Consider the following 25,204-nt stretch of genomic DNA (forward strand, 5'->3'; position numbering starts at 1 on the left):
CACTGAAGTAAATCCCTAACATCGTCAAGGAAAATGGTTAATTATTGCCGTGTTTTAGTTTGTACCAATAGGTTAGACTGAGAAAAACATCTGGTGTAGGTATCGACTTCCAAAAGTTATTAAAAAACCAGGGAGAAGGGACAATAATGCCAGAAGTTATCAGAGGAAGGGGGGCGCTTGTGGTTGAACTTGGTACTTCGTCTCCCTCACCCAACTCATATGGATCTGCGCTGCCAATAATCCGTAATTTCTCGAAATATCGCGCCTTTTCTTGTGGTCTAAGTCCTGCCCTATATGCCTTTGCATCTTTGACGCATTTTGATGAGCTTTTCTGTTGTTTAGACACGGCTACAATCACGTAAGATATCCAAAGTGCACAATACTCCATTGTACTTCATTCACTGAGTATCGCCAATATGGCCGCGCGTGCTGGGTTACTATAGTTACCGGCCAGAACGTGACGTCGGTGCAAACCCCTAATTCAATGTAGGCCTAGTTAGTTGTGAACCTCATGCTTCATGCTTACAGCCGGTGGTTGGTTGGGGGGGCCCATGGCCACCACTTGTGCATAGGGCCCAGAATTTGGTGCTACGCCCCTGCCCACACATACAAACGAACGCACACACACGCACGCACACACACACACAAATAAAACACATACAAAACACATATACACAAAAACAACCACACACTATGCACACACTCAATTACAAACACACAAAAAAGGAACAAAGTAGGAAATGAACACAATTTGACAAGCGTGACTTATTTTTCTGGAAAAAATGTGCTTGTAAGAGCCATAATGTTAATATGAAGGAAATATTTTAATTCTAAATATCTGTATTATTTTTGGAATATCAGCAGCGCTGCATCACCCATATAGCCTAGCCTAAAACAATCAGCGGATGGTGGGCGGATGCGGTTTTGAAAATTGGTCAACAAACTTTGGTGCTGATGGATGGCTGATGGATGATAAGTTTTGCTATGCAGTTATGGTTGAAACTAGATGTACCGCAGAGCGGTACAAAATATGACCGCCGCCCAGTCCAGCACATTTTTTCCACAAAAATAAATCACGCTGAAAGGCCTATATGATTCTAACTGTCTCACAAAATTGCATTATCCACACTCAATTCTCACTGATATCTGCTAGACAACAAGTACCAAAGCATGATTAGTTCATAGATTTCACATGTAAAATTTATTTTATACAACCCCACCTCCATCTTGCCTGTTCATAATTCTGAGAAATTCTTGAATTGTGTGCATGTGTGCATGTACATGTTTATGTTATGCGTGTGTGTGTGTGTGTGTGTTTGTGCGTGCTTGTGTGTGTGCCTGCGTATGTGCCTGTGCATGCAAGCGTACATATGTATATTGTGTGAGTATGTGTCATACGTATGATTACTGTGAATGTGTGTGTGTGTGTGTGTATCTATTTGTGCACATGTGTGCACATGAAATGGGTTAACATGACCCCTGGAGGCAAACATACGGAAAAAAATGGTCATCCTAGGCCCTACAGTTCTCAAGATATTCACAGAGAACTGTGTCTGCCCTACCCTTCTTTCGGGGGGTCCAGTCCAGCGGGGGGGCTACAGATCAAAACGAAAAATGACGGTTCCATGCTATCCATGTGGGGGTACATGCCCACCAAGTTTTGTGTACCCGGGTCTTTCAGTGTAACGGGAATCCTTGTTGGTGTACGTCACTAAATGTACACATAAATTATTTTATTGTAAGGCCCCCCATAAACGAAAGTACACAAAACTTGGCATGCATTCGGAGGGTGTCATAATGATCCTACACTTTTAATTTCGTGCAGTTTTGACCTTGTCAGCCAGAGATATTGTGATGAAAACACCTAATTTTTTGCTTTTTAATTTTTAACTAGGTGGCGCTATACATGAAATAAGTGGTAATGGGATGGGTTGACATGCCCCCTTAAGACCAACATACATAAAAAAGGTGGACCTCCTAGGCCCTACGGTTATCGAGATATTCACAGAAAACTGTCTCCGGCCACCTACAGGCCAGTTGGTGTATAGTAACATAAATTAATTTATTGTGTGGCCCCCCATGAACGGAATTCCACGAAACTTGGCGTGCATTCAGAGGGTGTCATAATGATCCTACACTTCCAATTTCGTGCAGTTTTGACTTTGTTAGGTCACAGATACCTTCAATTACAACACCTCATTTTTACTTTTTTGTGTTTAACTAGGTGGCGCTATACATGAAATGAGTGGTTATGGAATGGGTTGACATGGCCTCTTGAGATCAACATACCAAAAAAAAATGGTCCTCCTAAACCCTACGGTTTTCGAGATATTCACAGAAAACTGTGTCTGCCCTACCCTCCTTTCGGGGGGTCCAGTCCAGCGGGGGGGCTACAGATCAAAACGAAAAACGATGGTTCCATGCTATCCATGTGGGGTTACATGCCCACCAAGTTTCGTGTACCCCGGTCTTTCAGTGTCCCGGGACTCATTGACGGAAATTTGGGCATGCGAAAAAAAAAAAAAAAAAAAAAAAATCTGACTAAACCTACATGACCGCCGAAAAAAAAAAAAAATCTGACTAAACCTATATGACCGCCGCTTCGCTGCGCGGCGGTCATAATAATAGCCCATCAGCGCATCTCTAGTGTGTGTGCCTCTCTCTCGCTCAGAGGGGAGGGAGAGGCTGAGGGTCGATCCAGCATGGATTCTAAACTCTGTGGTGGATAGGATCTACAATTAGGTGTTAATAATATTACCACGCTAGGTCAAAGTACTCCCAAGTGCTATTGCGCCACACATTGTAGTTCTCCTGTTTATTCGCTTGGAAAATCGCCACGTTTCATGTTGTGAGACGTACACATTTTTATCAACTACTCGTGCAACTGTATTTAAGTAGGGAAAACGTGGAGGTGTTTGAATACTGCTATGTTCCTCTCTCTACGGCCACGGCAGAGCCCCCTAGCATAGCAACATGCTAACACATTCGAGCCGCACGACAGAGCGTTTGAGTGCACCTACCGGCGTGGGAGAGGTATGACTCAACTCGTGAAAGGGTAAGAACATATATTACTACTGATTTTGGGTGGCGTGTTCCTTTTAAGTGAAATTATATAGCCAATGATTATAATAGACTAAATAGAATTTGAGAATCACCAACGAATAATAATAGACAGCAACAAGCAGTCAAATTATCCTGGAGGGTGATAAATAACCACCAAGTATAACTGGAAAGCCTCAGTTCTCATGATAGCATGATATGCAAATGAGTCATAGCTCTGTGTGGGTGGCAACTGTGTGAACCTCAAGTCATTAGAGACAAGAAAGCCTGTCCCCACCTCCCTTTACCAGATAAATGACTTGTGTGGGGAAAAACATAAATAGTTGACAGCACTGCAGGTACAATTGTGTTCTCTAGTTTAATACCCCTTTCAGTAACAGTAAGTGTGAACTGTGAGGCCAGAATGGGGATGAAGTCCACCTTAAGTGAAATATGTCATGTTTCCATACGGCTGTGCACTTGTTCAAAGATGATTTACTTGATGCTTGATGTGTAAATGTTACATGATGATTTCTTCATTAAATCTAAATCTCTATGCAGTCTAGAGATGTATTTGGATTTGTAAATGTATGTATAATATTCACCACTGTGTTTTCCATGCTTAGGGTAACAGAGCCCTCTAGTGGTAGCGTTGATATAAAACACAAGATAATAAACACACACACACACACCCTTCACAATTCCCTCTCTATATCTTCCTCCATTTCTCTCCATCCCTCATTTTCTTCCTCTGCTGCTCCCTCTCTATCCCCCTCTTTCTCCACCATTCCCTCATGGGAGGAGTCAGGGTTAACAGTTCTAGGGTTGGAATGGAGATGAAGACGCATGCAGTGGAACTGATTGAGTTCTAGAATATTGTCACTGTAACATTCCATTTTGTGTTTCCTCTGTTTCCCTGTGAACACAACGACCATGACTGTATGAAACTGAACTTTAGCTTTAGAAAGGAAATTACATCACACAGAGCAGATATAGAACATGCACAACATTATCCCTAGAGTATTTTATCATTCTCTCTAGTACTCTTTCTTGTTCTCTCTCTCTCACTCTCTCCCTCCATCTCTCTCTTCCTCCATCTCTTCTTCTTTCCCACGTTCCAGCTCTGTGTTCCTCCTCATGCCAACACCCACATCTGAGACCCCTTCCTACAGTATGTGCCTCTCAGTGCTCAGCTACATACCACACACACCCACACACACCTACATACCACACACACACCTACATACCACACAGAAACATACACACACACACACCTACATACCACACACACCCACACACAGACACACCTACATACCACACACACACACACCTACATACCACACACACCCACACACACACCTACATACCACACACACCTACCACACACACCTACATACCACACAGAAACATACAAACACACACCTACATACCACACACACCCACACACACACACCTACATACTACACACACACACACACACCTACATACCACACACACCCACACACAGACACACACACACCTACATACCACACACAGACACACACACACCTACATACCACACACACCCACACACAGACACACACACACCTACATACCACACACACCCACACACACACACCTACATACCACACACACCCACACCTACATACCACACACACCCACCTACATACCACACACACCCACACACAGACACACACACACCTACATACCACACACAGACACACACACACCTAAATACCACACACACCCACACACAGACACACACACACACCTAAATACCATACACACCCACACACACACCTACATACCACACACACCCACACACACACACCTACATACCACACACACCCACACACATACACACACACACCTACATACCACACACACCCCCACACCTACATACCACACACACCCACACACACACCTACATACCACACACACACCTACATACCACACACACCCCCACACACACACCTACATACCACACACACCCACACACACACACCTACATACCACACACCTACATACCACACACACCCACCTACATACCACACACAGACACACACACACCTACATACCACACATACACACACACCACACACGCCCACACACACACTCACACCGGCCACATACCACACACACACACCTACATACCACACATGGCTACACACACACCTTGATCAGCATTATACACATTTCCCTGTGGACATGGATCAAGAGAAAATTTCAAAATTGAGAAAGTCTATTACTGATCTGAATATAGGTCTAAAAGGTCCTCTTTATTCTTCACTGTTGTATTTAATGTCAATATGAATCAGACACTGTCACTTTTCAATTACTGAAAGTAAGTAAATATAATAATAATACAACATAAATAGGATATAAACAGACAGAAAAGAGCAGAGCATGTTTATATATATATTATTATTAAAGCTTAAAAAACAGTTTAAAAGTACAGTATTTCACTTTGTACCACCACAATGCCAAATGTAGAATAACATCTCTGCCCATCACTAAGATATGTGGTTTATCATCACACCCAAATACATTGTTATATCAAACATTTTAAGACATGTTTTTGACAGAATCAAAATAATGTTACATTCATTTTCAACTTTACATGTATAAACTGGATTTGCTGCACCACAAATGACCATTCTGTTTCAGTGCACCCTTTTGAAGCTCGGTAGTAGCTTGGGAAATGGAACCCTTTCAGCAGGTCAAACGTATCAGTTCCATACAGAAGCAATGCAGCGTAGTGACACAGCAACCTGATTTGCCAGTATGAAGAAAAAAGGCGAGAAAAGTCTCAAGCCCAAGGGCTCCACAGTTTGTAAAAATAAACTACGGGAAACAATGACAAACACTTAAACAGAAAGTTCTGGAATAACAACTGTCTTTCCTGGCAGACCAATCAAAACCGTATATACTTGAATATCTTGGTTATGTGATACAACTACAGTATACTTGTATCTTTCATTGTTTCTGGTACTGTGGATACAAAATTGGTAGAAATGGAATTACACTGTACGGAATCTGAATGTAGAGCAATTACATATTTAAATGTAATACAATTTAAAAAGCAGCACTGTAATGTACTGGGCCTCCAGAATAACAGGCCAACACAGTGCAAAACTAACATCTGTAGGGGAGTCCTCTTGATCTGCTGCCCTTTACACCACAAACAAAAACCACCTGTATTAATTATATTCACCAACCCTTTGGTCTACGTTCGTCTTTGTTTGCTTGGCATCACCGGTGTCTTCTTCCGTCTCTTACCTCTTTGCACTCCCCATCCCCCCCTCACTAGATGCTGCCTGCTCCACTGGAGGGATGGCAGGTAGTCCCCCCTCACTAGATGCTGCCTGCTCCACTGGAGGGATGGCAGGTAGTCCCCCCCTCACTAGATGCTGCCTGCTCCACTGGAGGGATGGCAGGTAGTCCCCCCTCACTAGATGCTGCCTGCTCCACTGGAGGGATGGCAGGTAGTCCCCCCCTCACTAGATGCTGCCTGCTCCACTGGAGGGATGGCAGGTAGTCCCCCCTCACTAGATGCTGCCTGCTCCACTGGAGGGATGGCAGGTAGTCCCCCCTCACTAGATGCTGCCTGCTCCACTGGAGGGATGGCAGGTAGTCCCCCCTCACTAGATGCTGCCTGCTCCACTGGAGGGATGGCAGGTAGTCCCCCCTCACTAGATGCTGCCTGCTCCACTGGAGGGATGGCAGGTAGTCCCCCCTCACTAGATGCTGCCTGCTCCACTGGATCCAGCCCCACTTCAAACATTCCTCTCTGTTCAAATATTATTTTCTGTTTATCACTCAGTAAGCCCTGTAGCTCTTCGATTGAAATGTCTTTTTTCTGAAGTTTATTTGCCAGTTGGTGCAGAAGAGGTCCACAGTAAAGCCTTATGAAAAAGAACATCAATCAGTTAAAACAAAATTGTCTCACTCAAATATAACACCTGTATTTTGATGACATGTGTCAAGCATTACTGATGTAGGGGATCTTAACACACTGCATTGTTTTGAAGAGGAACACATTATGCAATACTGCAATGCTGACACTGGTGTGGTGTTTACCAATAGCATGCAGGCTCAGGCAGAGGGCAGCACAGCAGCTGGTTCAGATGGAGGCTTTGCCTCATGCAGACCTGCCATTGGCTGAAGGCATGAGCCACATGGAGATCCAGTTGGCTACTTTCCCCCTCAGTCTTGATTGCTCCCATCTTCTCCTCAAATGCACCCAGTTCTGAAAAAAACATGATAAGCTTTCACAAGAAACCCTCTTCTACAGATTGAGAAGCATCACATGCTGCAGGTCTGTCCAACACAGATACACTTAGGCAACTGTACAAACCACATCCTGTTATATCAGTGAAACTGAGCGGAGAAATTAAAATCATATGAAGTATTGCAAAAATACAATTACAGTATAATTACTATTTACAGCTTACAAAAAACTTTTAAAGTCCATTATGAAAATCTGCTTAAGTTATACTCAGATATGTATTTTATCATGTATGATATATGTGCTTATTCTGTTGCTTTTGCTGGTACTTTTAATAACAATCAGTGTCGTGTTACTCTGTAAGTGTGCCAAGACACTAACCTGCATTATGGGGTTCATATAGAAACCCTAGCAAAAGGGCGTGAAGACAGTTGATATTTGCAGGTGATGAGTTTTTTTTGGCGATATTTCCACCAGTAACTGGTCACACAGAGGGGCAGCTGCAAATGTTCAGGGATGTTTTCTAAGTCCAAACTTTGAGCATCCAGAACTTCCTTCAACACCCGTTGACGCAATTCCACAGGGGCCTGCACAGAGTTATTATATGAACAGATATTTGCATTTATGTTATACCCTACCTAATAAATGCACCGCAAAAATCACCTATTATCTCTCAGTGTAATTAAACATTTTCATTATTTAACCTTTGCACCTTATTTAGATGTTGTAGTTGTTTATCCTCGTTCCCACTTGTCAAGAGAGGCGTGACTTGATTAACTGAAACTTCAGAGCCTCCCTCCACCCTCCTCCCTCCTCCACCATCCTCCCTCCTCCCCCCTTCTCCCTCCCTCCTCCCTCCACCCTTCTCCCTCCACCCTCCCTCCTCCCCCCTCCTCCCCCTCCACCCTTCTCCCTCCTCCCTCCACCCTCCCTCCTCCCCCCTCCTCCCTCCTCCTCCCTCCTCCCTCCACCCTCCTCCCTCCTCCCTGTCATATTCAGTGCAAATGGCATTCCCATTCCCTAGTACCAGTCCATAGAAGTACTGCCTGATGCGACGAGCAGCATAGTAACAGCTAGGCTGTGAAAAGTCCTCCACAAGTGGGGTCAACATCATTTTCTTATGAATCCTAACATCTCTGACGAAGGAGGTGAGTTCTGCTGTCTGAAGCTTATTGCGGAACCAGAAAGGCAGTTTGGGAAGTTGAATGGTATATTTTCCAATGGAATGAAGGAAACAATCCTTATCCTTAGTTTTACCAACCAATGATAGAGCTTTTGTTAGAGCCCTCTCTCTTTTCTCAGTCATTCAATTGTGATAAGTCTGAGCTCCCTAAAAAGATGAGGATAGCACGTAGTCTAATATAAGGATCTGCTGGCGGCAGTGAAGGGTATTTTGGTCCTTTTTGGCTAATTTTGAGTAATCATTTCCTGCTTTTGAAGCAAAGACTGTCATGAGAGCCCGGTCTAATTTAAAACGGTTACAAAACGTTTCAAATTTGTAGAGCTTGGTCAGGATTGTTCCATCGCTCACTTTTTGCAACTGAAAGTCGTCTAACGGCAGGAAACCCTCATGCAAATCAAAGATGTAAAAATCTGAGTCATTAGACAGAACTGGACAATTCTCCTTTTTTGCGAAATGAGCAATTGTTTGGTCTGCCTCTCCAACACACTGTTCAAACTGTATTTGTTTTTTCCGTAAGATTTGTATAAAGACATCTTTGCAGAGTGGTGGTAAGATGCATTCATCTGGCGAAGGACTACCACCCTCTGCTATGCCTCTACTTAAGCTTATCTTTCAGGCGAGACGCAAGAGTTTTTAGCTTGTCAGGATCTGAGCCTCCATCTAGAATGACACGACACGTGACTTTAAATTTTTCCAGAATGTTAAAGAATTGACAGACTTCATCTTTGAATCCAGAATAATCTCCACCATGGCTTTTGTCCAGATCTGATTGAAAATACAAATGATAGAGCAGACTTGTACCATCAATGATAATCGTTGTGTTTGTTAAACGATAATTTTCCAAGACTTGATCCATCTCGATTAATTTTGTTAATTTACTGATCCCCATGATTTCTTGATGTGTAAAGAAAGTTAGACGGTGTGCTAATGTCAGTACTGATGTATTGGGATGTATTTGTCTCTCAGCTGCCATATATACACCAACCCAACTACACACCCAGATCTGGGCACGTGCCCCAACACTGCCAGAGCCTGTCAGACTGCTCAGACTTGTCCTGGCATATAATTTTGGAACTGCATGTGGCAGAGTATATGTCGGTCTCCTGCTGCTGTTCTGTTAAAGAATGCTTGGAGGCAATGAACAATGGATCCATTTGCACACCCAAAGTTCAGCCACATGTGGAGAAAAAGCCTTGAAGACACATACCCACGGATGTACTGCTTTTTTATAATCAACATGTTAAATGCTAGCTCTCCCTATTTACCTACTATTTATTCTATTCTGTATATTTTATGTACCATCTGACATATTTCATGGGTTCTTATAATATATATTATATTGTAGCTTTGCTAAATATGTGCTAAAATGTATTATACAAGAAAAATAGGAGAGAGGCCGCACTATGCATACATACTCTTTTATTTGCACATACGCGTTTTGTGCACACTGAAGAAGGCACACGCCGAAACGCGTATGTGCAAATAAAAGAGTATGTATGCATAGTGCGGCCTCTCTCCTATTTTTCTTGTATGTATAACTACAAGGCCAGCACTCTTAAAGTTTAGAAATAGACAAATTGAGTGAAGCCTGCTCCTATCCTCACTGACTAAAATGTATTATCTCATCATACTTTCCCTTCAGTCCAGTTGCCTAGTGCAGTGTTTTTCAACCACTGTGCCGGGGCACACTAGTGTGCCGTGAGAGATCATCAGGTGTGCCGCAGAAAATTACCCAAATGTCACTCACTGGTCCAGAAAAGCAACTGTTGCATCAAAGAATTTATAACCACATGCTCTCATTGATTGTATGATTGCACTATTTGTGGTATACAGGCATTGTTCAACGGGGGTCCCATATCCAGTATTCACAGAATCATCACATATCCAGATATAGTCACCTACAAATGAAACATAGGGCGCTTGTTTTATTGAGCAGGTCTTGTGTAGAAGCCAGAATAAGGCCATATCTGTGTATTATTTGAAGTTTTAGGCTATGGTATGTTTATTTTTCCTTCACACAGGATATTAGTGTGCTGTGGGACATTTTAAGTGTCAAAAGTGTGCCGTGGCACAAAAAAGGTTGAAAAACACTGGCCTAGTGCATGCCCATAGGGTGGTTTTTCATGTTCATATGAAGTTAATCTCGTTATTTGCCTCTTTATGTGTTTACAGTCAGAATTGTACTAAGTCAGCTGTTATGTGTTATTCCACATATGACATACTTCTTTGTGTGATAGATAAGGGGTAATACTACGAGAGATTCTGTTCTGCATGGCTGCATCTCCTGCGTAAGTATCTATCTGATCTGGATTACCAGGTTGGCACTAATCAGGGTCTGATTCATTGTGGTCGACATGAGGTGAGCCCTGACTATTTACTTGTTTAGTTAGAGAAGCTGGTGGACCTGCATCATTGTAAATAATACACTGTTCCTGATTTTTTTTTGTTCTACCATTGCCTGTCTGGGTCTTTTCATTAATTTGTGGTATGAAGCACCTTGAGGCAATTTTAGTTAACTCAAGAATAAACCTGTTCTAATGAAGACCTTTGTGTTGCCACACTGAGAGCACATGCCAATCGTGTTTGTACAAAATTGAGGCCGTTACATAATTTAGTCCTCACATGACCTGTGAGAGTAACCAATTCAGACAAAGACATGTTATGAGGCAAACTGTTGCAAACCACCCACATTTATTCACTTATGTTGTGCAAATATATTTTAACCAATACTTGCTTTTCCAAAAATGAGAATCTGCATTTGAGCTTTCATCCTTTCACTTATGACAGTAACTACTAGCCCAAATACTGCTACTGTGATGGGACAACATTTCACAGGTTTCTGCTGTATATCCTACAGTCTATGGAGGCGACAGAGAATTGTCCGTCCTGAACACAAGAACATTCCCCACTATTTTGAAAGCAAACCTGAGAGCTTAATTGTTTTTAGTGTGTGTTTGTTTTGTTTCATTTTTTGATTGAAAAAATGGAAGTTGTATCTATCTACAGTATCTATCTATCTATCTAGCATCTTGAGGGCCCTAGCCGTGGCGCGACTGGCTGGGGCACCTGCACCGTACGCCAGCGACCCGGGTTCGATTCCTGCCCCGTGGTTCTTTCCGGATCCCACCCCAACTCTCTCTCCCACTCACTTCCTGTCACTCTCCACTATCCGGTTGCATTAAAGGCATATATATGTGTAAAAAAAATAAAGCACCTTGAGGCGATTCCAGTTGCCTACTGTAGGTCCATAGCTAACTCACAAACCTGTTCTGATATTTTGACAAATTGACAGCACATGGCATACATGTTTCCATAAAATAGTAGTATAACCTAATACCAGGGATATATTGGAGGCTAAGCTTAAATAAACACAATTTATCCACCTTTCACCCAAATTTCAGAAATAGAGTTTATCCACCAAATGCAACCAAAATGCGGCGAACCGGACCCCAACGCGCAGCGTTTTGGCTACTTGCCAAATAACAAATAGATAAATAATTATATGTAATTAACTTTTCTTTTAACATATAGTTTGTAAATAAACATTTAACATTTAAATGATGTAAGAAATAACTTAATTAGTGCCAAAAAGACATTTAGTTAACTATAAACATTAACATCCAGATTTTATGCAAACAACTAATATTTAATTAATGATGAAAAACTATTAACTTGTGCCAAATAGATATTTTAGTAACAATCAACAAATATTAACAAAGGGTTTAGGTAATTACTAGTTTGCTAAGGAGTGTTACCTTCATTTTTTTTTTCATTTACCTTTTTAGTCGAGCTAGGATAACAAATCACTTTGAAACAGATGTCTGACTGGCATTAAGAAAGGTCTGGTGAAGTTATGAATGAGATTCACCGATGCATTCTTGTGGGAGCCTCTGTGTGTCCTTTCATTTTTTGCAGTCCAAAATTTGCCCAGAGCACACCAGAAAAAAAAGACCCAATGCACTGTGTGTCCAGAGGCTACCAGTCTCTCCAAATGCACTGTGTGTCCAGAGGAGGCTACCAGTCCAAAGAAATGCAGCTCCTTGTGTTGAACACAGTGGCGGTTCTAGGGGCGGGGCCACAGGGGCACTGGCCCCAGATGAAATCTCATTGGCCCATGAAGTGCCACTGTACCATCAATTCCATACCCAAACAATTGGTGGCAGTAAAGCACCAGAGCCGTTTAGGCTCTGCAATGCACTAGATATAAAACATACAGAAGAAGAAGATCTTTATGTGCTTTAAGCAAAGATTATACATAGGCTGAGCAATATAGTTCGTCGTACGTTCATGTCTATGGGCGCGAAATGGGGATCGAGTCCTGTCTGTATAAAGAGGCGTGTCGTTGACGTATTGATGAGCATATGTAGCAACCGGCCAACAGCAACAGAAAAAATAACAGGAGGGTTTGAGGATCATGAAAACGTGCCCAAAATTCACATTCCTAACTCTATAGAACCAAGAACCCTCCCCCCCCCCATGCAATCCGGGTTCCAGGATCCGGGATCCAGGAAAGCGTACCCCCTATGGGAGGCTCTGAGGCTAAGCGTAGACCACTCGGAGTTAAAATTCCATTGATCCCTGTTAATTTTTAACCTGACAATAGCCAGATGAATGTCGTTCCGCTTAGCTCCGCCTAGCTTCACTCACATCCATCTGGGACCTCTTCCATTGAGAGTGATTTCTGCAACCGACTTTATGGTTCAGCCAATCAGGACGCAGGGCGGGAGTTTCATAGATGTGACATAGCCTAGAAGCGACTGTGAGACTGTTATTAGCGTCACGGGTTGGCTTCGATGTGAGTGGTTGAAGTAGCACGTCAATAGATGACGGACAAGTGGCTTATTCAATCATATGCAAGCATTTTTTGATTAGGCCCAGCCTTCTGAAGCAACACTTCAATGGATCGGATGGATGAGTGGAGCTAGGCAGAGCGAAATTCATCTGGCTATTGTCAGGTTAGTTAATTTTGGCATCATTTTGACATCAAACATTACATCTGCCTTTTTATTACACTGCTCTTTATATTGATGCAGAATGCTCCATTCACTTGAATGGGCCTTCCCAACGTTCGGTGGTCTGCTATTTCTCGATAACAGACTGTTGCTTAGTATAACAGACCTCTGTCATGGAAAATGAGTTTTGTGCTTCTAATTAATGTCTTAATCACTCTGCTCCGCTCTTAGCCGGTAACGAGTACTCTGGAGCACTCGTAGATCTACGAGTGTTTTCACGACGCTCAGGGCCCACTTCCCCGAAAGCATCTTAAGCCTAAGAGCGTCGTAAAGTCCCTCTTACGAACGTCTTAAGATTTGCCGACTGTTTCCCGAAACCATCGTAGCTTAAGAGCGTCGTGAAAACACTCGTAGATCTACGAGTGCTCCAGAGTACGGCTAAGAGCGTCTTAACAGTACTTCTCACTGAGGTCACCAACAGGACATACAGAGGAATTACAACTTAGAATACATAATCCAACTTACGTTCCCATTCTTTATTGTGTTTACCTGTGATGAATCAGATTTTAGCGTGCAAAATAGCCTACATTTAATGGTCATAATAATGTGATGAAAAGCGGACAAAAATGCAATCAAGTTATGAAACGAGACGTTGCCAGAATAGTTTGACATTATCTTTGCTAAGTGAATATTTTATTAGGCCTATGAGGTAAAAAGCAGAGAAAGCAACATGTGGTTTAGTCTGTAGCCTACTGCATCAAAATCTAAGCCTACACATTTCCTCTGTTTCTTACTTGACTTCTTTCTTATCTTCAAACGTGTTCTTAAGTGACACCGCGAAAAATTATTGCATGGTACAACAATCTAATCTTAAAAATAATTACAATTATTTATGTCTGTGTGTGGTATATACGAGCATGTTCGGGAAACAGTCGGAAAAACCAAACGAACGAAGATGAATCGTAGTAAACCCTCTAAGCGTGTCTCCGTCGTTATTGGGAAACTGGGCCCAGTCTTCTGAAATATTTTTTACACGTCATGAACGGAACGCTTCAGTTGGTGTAGCTTCCCTGCTGTGACACACTTGTTTGTTTGTTTGAAGTGCGTGTGTAGGGTATGTGAGAGGGGAATGGTGTGCTTTGATTCCAACTTGGTGGTAGTAGTAGCCTATCTACGCGAGTAAAAAGCATGCCCATGTCTGTGTACATCCAAACAATCCAAACAACAACTTGCGAATTATCCTCCCGAGCCCAGCAAGTGTTTATATTCTGAAAGTATATTCCAGATGGCGAGAGTCAGGTTAACTCATTTGCACCACAGGTTAGATGTACAACTGCAATTCGTTTTAGGCTACTGGTATTTCACTTGAAGGTATTTCTTCCTGATAGCTGTTGAAAACTGCATGGAACTGACAGGGATTGTTAATTATATATTATTAACAAATAATAATAATAATCATAATAATCATAATAATACATCATGCTGATAGCTTCTGCAATTCCCAAATACAATGTAGCCTACAGGCGTATATGACCTTTTATCAGTCCAGTTGCAATTAATGAACTGTGATGAACTGCCCTACTTGTGGTTGTTTTTAGAGATTTTAAAGGTTTTATAACGATGCTACAGATTTTGCAGGTGGTGCTACAAATCTATTCCCCTATGTACAAAAAAGTACAACATACAACCCTGGTCGCACATAATAAGCCATGCTGATGTTATAACCCTAAAATAACTAGCCCTCATCACCTCACACATGAAACATAAAAAGGTTAATGCAAAAAAATGAATGAAATGTTAATGAGAAACTTTCTGATATTTGGGAATGGAAAAATAATGGCTAATGAACAAATTAATCGTTAGATTAATCGAAAAATTAATCATTAGATTACTCGACTAATTGAAAAAATAATTGTTAGATTAATTATTTATAAAATAGTGATTTGGGACAGCTCTAATTTACACCAACTTGATCGATTTGTTTGCCAACCTAAAAAAGACATTGAACAACTTCGAGAGGTTAGGGTTTGGGAAGGGATTCAAGGAAATTGGATTGATGGTCGTGAGAGAGACCAGGGCCCACTTCCCCGATAACGACGGAGACACGCTCTTAAGAGGGTTTTCTACGATTCATCTTACGATCGTTCGTTTGGTTTTTCCGACTGTTTCCCGAACATGCTCGTGGCGTGAACGCGCGTGCACTGCTCTTAAGATGCTCTTAAGGGGAGCTGTCCACGTTAATAGTTCTGAAATATCCTCTGATTTGACAGTGATGTCAGGTGACTGCACGTCACCGCTATAGGCCTACCATTTAAACTTCGGATCTACACATTAATTCACATCAATACGAAAATAGAAACACTTTGACATCTGCATGTAAGCATCCCAAGTAGGTTATATACCACACAGAGACATAAATAATTGTAATTATTTTAAGATTAGATTGTTGCACAATGCAATATTTTTTCGCGGTGCCACTTAAGAACACGTTTGAAGATAAGAAAGAAGTCGAGTAAGAAAGAGAGGAAATGTGTAGGCTTAGATTTTGATGCAGTAGGCTACAGACTAAACCACATGTTGCTTTCTCTGCTTTTTACCTCATAGGCCTAATAAAATATTCACTTAGCAAAGATAATGTCAAACTAACGTCTCGTTTCATAACTTGATTGCATTTTTGTCCGCTTTTCATCACATTATTATGACCATTAAATGTAGGCTATTTTGCACGCTAAAATCTGATTCATCACAGGTAAACACAATAAAGAATGGGAACGTAAATTGGAGTATGTATTCTAAGTTGTAATTCCTCTGTATGTCCTGTTGGTGACCTCAGTGAGAAGTACTGTTAAGACGCTCTTAGCTGATAACGAGTACTCTGGAGCACTCGTAGATCTACGAGTGTTTTCACGATGCTCTTAAGCTACGATGGTTTCGGGAAACAGTCGGCAAATCTTAAGACGTTCGTAAGAGGGACTTTACGACGCTCTTAGGCTTAAGATGCTTTCGGGGAAGTGGGCCCTGCTGTCGCTCCGCTATCGTCATCGTTTTAAACCTGCCAATAGTGGCCAGGTGGATAAGCCAGCTTGTGATTGGTCCCGGCAAAATTGGAAGCAGCAGAAAAAGATGCACAGGTTTCCAGCCTGAGCTGCAGGGTGAAAAAGAAATCGCAGGCAGATCATACTGGGTTCACCCAGCCTAGCACTGCAGTGCAGTCTCGCAGAATTAGAAACCTTGTGCACTTACAGCCACACTTAGCTGCGACTTGGACACAGTTGCAAATAAATACTTAATATAAGTGTAATACATGTCAATTAATACTAACTAAACATGTTGTTATCTCTGGGGCGGATTTTAAACATTGGGGGCTTAGCCCAGTGTCACACACGGGAAGGCTAGGGCAGAACATTTTGAAAAATAACCCCTTAAATAATGACTTCTAGTGAATTCTGTGTAAACTAATGGACACATTGAGACTTTAAAAATGTGAGGCTCAAGGTATATCTGACTGGCCCTTTGGGTCTTTCAAGGGGGGTCTATAGGCATAGCATAACTTAGTTAATTAAGGGTTTTTTTATGAGTTATGGTTTATTATAGGCTAGTATACTATGCTGAGATAACCCTGGATGCTACCTTGTCTCAATACATTTTTACTTTGAACTCTGGCCAAAGTAGCCTTATGGTCAGGTTTAGCACCGCCCCACACATTGTGAACCCACTTATTAAAATGTTCAGTGGAACACATGAAGCTAAGTTTAATCCAGGGCTTAAAATCATTTTTAAGATAATTTTTCAAAATGGGGGGGAATTCCCCCCTTCAGTGCTTCACATAGGGCCTGACAACAGGTAAATCTACTGATTCGGTGTCATTGAGACTCTATGAAGTCTATTATCCCGCTTATTCTACTGTTAACATGTTAAATATTAAGTTAATTTTACATTTTTTGTTATCTCTATTAAGTGTAGCTAATACATGTTAATTAATAGTTTTTTAAACTAAACACGTTTTTATCTCTGCTAAAAAAGGAAGGCTACTCTTCAGCCAGAGGTCAAAGTGCCTGGGGGCTGTGTTCACGTGCTTGGAGCAGGGGCAGGTTTTGCAATAACTTGGTTGTTCTAAACCCAGAGTTGATAAAGGTGGTCATCCTCTACTTCAGACTCCACACATGACCTAACAACTGCTACACACGGCCTCGTCCACGCATTAACCAAATGTCATTGGTTACCATTGGCTTTGGCGCACATAAACAACAAGGAAGCATGGCTAGCCCAAATAGAATTCTTATCAAGGGTGGAAAAATTGTGAACGAAGATGTGACCGAGTTGGGAGATGTATATATTGAAGACGGAAAGATAGTGGCGGTCGGATTAAATCTGCATTTACCCGGCGGTGTGCGGGTTATTGATGCCCGGGAAAAATTGGTGTTGCCAGGTGGCATTGACACTCACACTCATATGGAGTTGGCATTTATGGGTACTAAAGCTGTGGATGATTTTCACATCGGAACGAAGGTAGGCTAAAGGCAAAGTACAATTTATGTTGCCAAGTCTATTTTCTAGACTTTTTTTTCGAAACTAGGGAAACTAACACAATTTCCTTTCACTTTCGAAATTATGTCAAAACCCAGTTTGATTGAACATGTAGACCTAAATGTAGGCTATGTCGCATCTTCTACTTTGCTTGAAGACCAGGTGGTGGGTGACATGGGATTTTTAATTGCATTGCCGTGTGTTGCCAATTTAGCGACTTTGTCGCTAGATTTAGCGACTTTTGGCCGTCTCTGGCGACTGAAAGGTATATCTAGCGACTGACAACAAATCTGGGGACTTTTTCGTGTGTCTGGCGACTTTTGTTTTCTCTATGCGTTATCCTTTGGTTTGCCCAGGCTGACTGCAGCAGCAGCTTAAAGCGTGAGAAAAATCTTCTCGCAAAGATGCCAAACTCTGTTTCGTCAGAAAATCTCCCCTCTCATGCCTGTTTCGTTAGTGAATTACATAGCGAATTTGCCCAAAGCGTTGCCCCATGATTATAAAAGGAATGACTGGCCTATATATAGTACCAGCCCATTTTATTACAAGGAAGTAAATGTTCTATAGATCTAAGCTCAGACAACGCTCATTGGAAGGCAGTGGCGCCGGCAGGCGTAATCCTGTACGCACTGTGCGTACAATTTTTTCACAGCTTTATTTATGAAATCATTCAATATTAGCCTACAACAATAAAAAAAAACACTTGTGTGACAACTAGCCTATATTTATTGACTCATGTGCAATCTGAATATTGGCATTATTCCGAATAAAACCGGAATATGGTGTGCATGGAAATCATAGACTATAAAATATGAAAACGTAGCATTGCCATGCCTTGGCCTGTGTGGCGTGGCTTTGCATGGGTCATTTCTGACGCTTAAAAACACAACGTTCCATTCAATTATAGGATAATAGCAAATCATTCAGTCATGAAAAGAAAACAACAGCAGCAGCTTCATATTTTTCAGGCGTTTAACCGTAACGTTAAAAGACGCACTGTTTTTAGCAGTGATGCTGACACTGACAGCAGCGAGAGATTGTCCTCTACGGTCACGGTCTACACATGTTTAAAATGTTGAATTGTTTGCTTTCCTCTGTAGGCTTATTTTAAAGAAATAAAGCACTGTTTGGAACAAGGATTCAGTTAATGCGTAGAGCAGAGGTTCTCAACCTTTTTGGGGCTAAGGCGCGTCATGACGAGTAGGGTTGGTGCGGGTGTTACAAATCCTTGACTGCGTATGCTTGTCATCTAAAAGTTTGGGAAAACCAAAATAGCAGTGCAATGTATTTAGAGTGTTGTGAGCAAATCGTTATTGTTAGTAGATTACCATAACTGTGTTTTTCTCTATCGCAAATTGCGACATAAACTTGTTTTTTTCTTTCCCTTTTTCGCGGGTTGGGCAGTGAAGTTAATGCGCATAAGGTATGTTCACCTAATTTGAGCCAGAGCCCCTGCTATGTAACGGTATTCCTGTCCTTCCCAAACTGCGTTTAAATAGTGTGTTTAGCAACCAGAATTTTAAAAAAATTCCCGGGGGAGAAATCTCCCTCATCCCAGAACTTTTAAAAAGCTTGAAACACCCCTATAGCCCACGTAGCCTGCAGCCAGTGTTGTAAAAGTTAGACGCTTCATGCGGTAGGCTATTTGATAAGGGATGACATGGGTAGGTTGACGTGACTAAGGGCTTTCTGTTCCAATTTATGTAAAGGTTTTTCTTAGACTCAATAAAGAGAGGCCTACATAATAGGCTAGCCTACATTGACCAAAAACGCAAATCTTGTAAATAAGGTCATTTTTTGGGGGGTGGGCCACCTATGGTGCGTACTATGGAATACAACCCTAGCGGCGCCCCTGTTGGAAGGTACTAGCCTGGCGGGCCATCCTATATCATTGACATGTATAGTCTGGCATCGAATCATTCACCTCGCTTAATCCAAGGGGCGGGCAGAGAATTGTCTTTCAAACTGCCTAGGCATGCAATAGGCCAGCGCTACGACCATATCCGTATCCGGTCGGCAAAACGGCAAATACATCCTTCTTCGAAAGGAATGACTTAAGTGCATTGTGTTGATCTACTTTCAAAGAAAAGCACAAGTCCAACTCCTCCAAAGTTGACGCCAACGCCGATTCAAACAACCGCTCTTCTTTTGCCATAGCCACCTTCCTTGTTGTTCACCGTCGCAGGATGTCGTTATCCTGTTAAGCCCGCTTTAAGACTCTCTAACGAAATAGAGCGCTGTGATTGGCCGTCATCCACGGTGTTAAGCCAATAGAAATTCCTATGGTTCGATACTAGACGTACAAGCTGAGCAAATTAATTTGCCGCCGCTAGGGTGCGTCTAGATTTCTAGGCTAGGAAGGTACAGCAACTTCGGCTGAAATTACAACAAGAGAGTCAACGAGACGAGAGCAATGACACAATGACAGGGAAACAGGGACACGCTTGCCAGCATCGTTCAACAATTGAACAAAGGAAGTAGGCTAGCCTACAACTTCATTCACAAGCAAAGCAAAACAAGCATTCATCAAAACCTATAGCATTCGTTTAGGCCTAGCTTCAATGTTGTCAATGCAAGTTGATGCAGGACTGTCGGCTGAGTAAAAAAAAAACAAATTCTATCGCTCTGTCCGAGTGACATAAGCCTATATTATTTAGCCTATATATATCCAAAATATAGCCATTGCCGTAAGGGTAGGGGAGAGTGGGTGAGTTGTGCCAGTTTTTACTTAAAGTGACTTTAAAGGGAGGCCATGATAGTAATGCTTCCAACTACAATATGAACATATATTTCAGGATGTGGTGCATCTCTGGGAACAATCACTTTCAATCTGAAATATAGTATTTAAGAGATATAGCTTTCTGAAAAAAAGTGGTCTTGTGGCACAACTTGCCCCCGGTGCGGGCTAAGTTGTGCCTTTGAAGAGAATGCATTGGGGTAAATTGTGCCATTGATTATTGAAGTAAAACAGTATATTTTGATCTCAGACACTGTAATGCTTTATAAAAGCTAGACAAATTCAATACAAAGTTACTCATTTAAGGTTTATTTAAAGTTATTTTACAACATAAAAGGCCAATTTTCTACAAGCCTATTGCGCCACACGAGCACATCAAAGGTCATTTTCCATTGTCACACCAGTTTCATCCATGTTGTAGATCTTGTGTGGAGGGAAGTCATACCTGAAATGAGATTAAAGTTTACACCAGATTTAGGTGGTTGGATGTGGTTGTGTAGATGTCAACTCTGCCACTGCTACTACCTAGAGATGATGTTCCCCCTCTCCTTCCCAGGCTTCCTGGACAGTGTGTGTGTGTGTGAAGTTCACAGCATTTCATGGACTTAGACCGTGAAACATTACTGCTAGTGCCTTTATATGTTCTGCCAGCTCCTTCTCCATACAGTATGCCCTGCCTGTCTTCCTCTTATAACTCTGTGGCATGATGGTATATTTCTATTTTTGGTCTAAAATAAAGACTGTCACATAGTTTTAGTGATAAAATGTAAGAATAAAATGCACAATTACAATAAAATAATATGTTTAAAACATTATTTATAAGTGGGGGTGAGTATAAGTGGAGGTGCCACTGGCACAACTTAACCCAGGGCCTTTGGCACAAATCACCCCAACCCCACCATTTTGGAAAAAATGCATCATCCATCAGATTTGAGCTAACATCATGCTACCTGTATAGACTCATAATGTAGCTTACCAAAGCACTAAAACATGTGTGAAATGTTTCAAACTTGTCTATAACTGTTTTGACACAACAATCAAAAAAACATGATCATAGAAATTTTACTTTGAAAGACAAAAAACTGTTCTTTTAACTTAAATGTGCTTACCTCTCATGCAATGAGGCTCTCTTCTCTGCAGGATGATTGAAATGGCTGAGTCTTCAAAAATGTGTGGTCACATGACCAATTTCTTCTATAGTTTCCTAGAAATAGGGGGTGGCACAACTTCCCCACTGGCACCAATCACCCCACTCTCCCCTACATTGCGTGGGGGGTACGACGTGCTGACGTAATTAATATGCAAATTAGTGTGTGACGTCATCTAGCGACTTTTGGAGCTGGCTTTAGCTACTTTTCATTCGAAATAGTTGGCAACACTAATTCAAACGCATCTTGATTGTTTGAATTAAATCAGTGATACTGGTCGCACATCCAGCCTGCGAAGAAAACAAAACCTTACCTGACTTTGTGCAGCACTGGTGTCCATCATTTTGAGTAAGATAGCATCTGTCTATAAATAAAGATGAATATACAATGTATTGAAAAAGGTGTTATGACTCGTTCTGCATTCTTTCACAAAAACATACGGGCATTTGTGAGCGCCTGAGGGCGTTTTTGGGAGGTAACCAGGTTTGCTGTTGGAGGTGCAAACAGACGCTGCATCGCCATTGAGATCACATTAAGGAGCTGGCTCAAGGGTTATACAAGTATTTTGTCGTGTTTAGTTATAATGAAAGCACAGTTTCATTCATGTGTGTTCACTTCTGGCTCCTTATCAATTTGATAACTTAAGTGACTCCAGTCTAGATTTTTTGACGTTAATCACTCCTATGATATATTTATATTCTCTGTCCAAAGGAAAGTGCATGTTTCAAAGTTAACTGATGGTGAAATCAACCAAAAGTCAGATATTGTTTGGACCTCCAAGTGGTCTGTGACGTAAGTTTGTGTGAAAGAATTTGGTTTTGACTGGGTTGAGCATTTTTAATGTAGTAAATCTAATCAGTTTCTGATTTTAAACACACTTTTAAATACACTCGTTTTATACAGTGTCTAGAATACTCCAGTCGTTATTGGGACTTGCACCTCGGACTTCTGTGAGTACTGTATGAGGGCAGTTCCAGCGTTATGGATGTGACAATTGGACTCATATTGGTAAACAAAATGCCTTAGAGTGGGGGCAAAATTAGTATCAGTGAATCAATTTGCATAACTTTTAATGCAACCTTTGTCCTCTGAATACTGAGAAATCCTCAAATTTCATATAATCAATTTCATCCTAAGAATACAAGGCATTTTATCAGCGTTATGGATGTGACATGAAATGGATGTACCATGTACCATGAAGGAGACTTGAATGAACACAAAAAGTGTGTTTTTGAAACTATGCGTCATTTTCGTAATGCATTATGTAGGAAAAACTGGCGTTATGGATGTGACGGTTTCACGTTATGGATGTGACGTGTCTGAACCAGTCCTCGACAAACTACATAAAACACATAATTAAGTAGTGAATTTTGATATGAAACAATTGAAATAGTAATCATGAAAAACTAGCGAAATTTTTGCTTCCTCAGTGCCCACTAAGATCCACAGGAAGAATCAGGACAACAAGTCATTTAAAATATAAAGAAATTTCTTTTTTCTTTTTACTGTCATCAATTTTGGTCAGTGATTCCCGGGTTACTGAAACACCAGGAAACATGAAACTTGGTGGCCACTCCCCTAAATAACTAGCCCTACCTGAACCGTTGCACCCAAGATGACAAAATATTTATGGTATGTTAGTCTCAAGAGCCCGCATGAACCTAACCCATACCCACTCATTTGTGATTTGCATACATAAAGTACATGCACGCGCACGTGCACACATGCACACACACGCACATGCGCACACATACACACACGCACGCACGTACAGTCACACACATACAGACAGGCAAGCACACACACACACATAAACACATACAGACAGGCAAGCACACACACACACACACACACACATGCACAAACACCCACCCACATGAATGCAGATACATAAACACACACACACAGGCACGCATACGCATGTGGGCATGCAAACACACACGCACACACACACACAAACACACATAAAACACACAAACACAGGCACGCATACGCACATGCACACACACAGACACACACGCACACACACACTCTTATAAACAAAAGCAAACTCACATATGCACACATTTACATTCACATGAGTTGCAGGAGTAGGAGATGGAGACAAATTGACTAGCGTGATTTATTTTTGCGAAGAAAATATGCAGGACTGAGAGGTGGTCATATTTTGTACCGCTATGCGGTACATCTAGTTTATTGCTGCCCTTACTCATGTTACTCTGTGGGTAGCTGTATAGAGGACCTGACACTTCAAATGCTGTCATATTGCATCACATTTAAAATTAAACTGTGTTAAGCAGACGTGAACGGCAGGCTGAACAGATCTGCAACAGAAGGAGGTTGCTATGTTAACTCCAGCTGCAAAGTCAGCCATCTTCACCAGCTAACACGATAATCCAGTTACTGTACAACATTAGTATGACAGTTACGGGAAGATAATCGCTCAGATTTTCGTTATTAGGCCACTTGAAAATAGGCTATGGCTAGGCTAATCACTGGAGGTATTTTAATATTATGTTTGTTTTGCTAATGGTTAGGCAAGGCCTCCCTGTGGTTTTGATCAACCTAATAATCTTTGAAATGTCAATTGTAAACACTAAGTTGAAATGCGTTGAAACTGACATGCCACCAGAACAGACGTTTTATCGGCTTTGAGGTATAATTAAGTCCCCAGTCTTGTAAATTCACATTATGTAACATCAATAACGTCACATCCATAACGCACCATTAAAGGTTTTAAAAGTAAGAAAGGGGCACAATTTGGTCATCACACTTTACATTGATATAAATCAGCTTTGCACAGACACTATGGACATTGTCGCATCAACTCTGTATGTGTAGCATAAACTTTTCCTATAAAATGTTATGGATGTGACATGGCCATGGAACTTGCTGACTTAAAAACAAAAGCCTTACAAAAAATATGTTGTTTCTGTATGGTTGCACACCATATTTATGATGTAAAAAGAGTGTCATTCTCCATCAAATTCAATCAGATCAGTTACAAACAATAAAATATAGACCTAAATGAAGATTTTAACAACAGTTCTATTTGCGTATGCACAACTTTTTTTTCATGGTAAGGATGACCTTTGCATGGAATTGCCCATGAACTTTCACATGAAACAACCATCCAAAGGTTAAAACAGCTTTACATAAGGCCATTCCCACATCGTATATCTGGTCCACAGTTCTACTCCAACCATATAAGATTGCAAACATCACATAGCAGCTGCTGTACTCATGGGCGGATTATGAACTTTCGGGCCCCTGGGCCCAGATCAGTGTTTCCCATCCATTGACTTATTTGTGGCGGCCCACCACAATATCAACATTGACCACCACACAATGATTTTCCAGGTTGTACTAAATTGTGCTTAAATCTGGTTC

The 25,204-nt window shown here is 41.5% G+C and overlaps 1 protein-coding gene and 1 pseudogene across 1 annotated transcript in view; one reads left to right on the forward strand and one right to left on the reverse strand.

The window, feature by feature from the left end:
- Positions 1–5,459: 5,459 nt before the first annotated feature.
- Positions 5,460–9,306, reverse strand: LOC143118599 (single-strand DNA endonuclease ASTE1-like; annotated as a pseudogene).
- An 8,267-nt stretch (positions 9,307–17,573) lies between these two features.
- The window catches only part of dpys (dihydropyrimidinase), a 22,313-nt gene continuing 14,682 nt past the window's right edge, over positions 17,574–25,204 (forward strand). Inside the window, exon 1 of the mRNA XM_076279971.1 lies at positions 17,574–17,911. Coding sequence (XP_076136086.1) covers positions 17,612–17,911 — 300 coding nt within the window. The 5' untranslated portion in view covers positions 17,574–17,611. The remainder of the gene's footprint in view (positions 17,912–25,204) is intronic.

Source organism: Alosa pseudoharengus, unplaced genomic scaffold (assembly GCF_046254945.1).
Source record: "Alosa pseudoharengus isolate Yale_2024_CS ecotype anadromous, Long Island Sound unplaced genomic scaffold, YU_APseudo_1.1 YU_APseudo_1.1_scf_12, whole genome shotgun sequence".
Lineage (NCBI taxonomy): Eukaryota > Metazoa > Chordata > Actinopteri > Clupeiformes > Clupeidae > Alosa > Alosa pseudoharengus.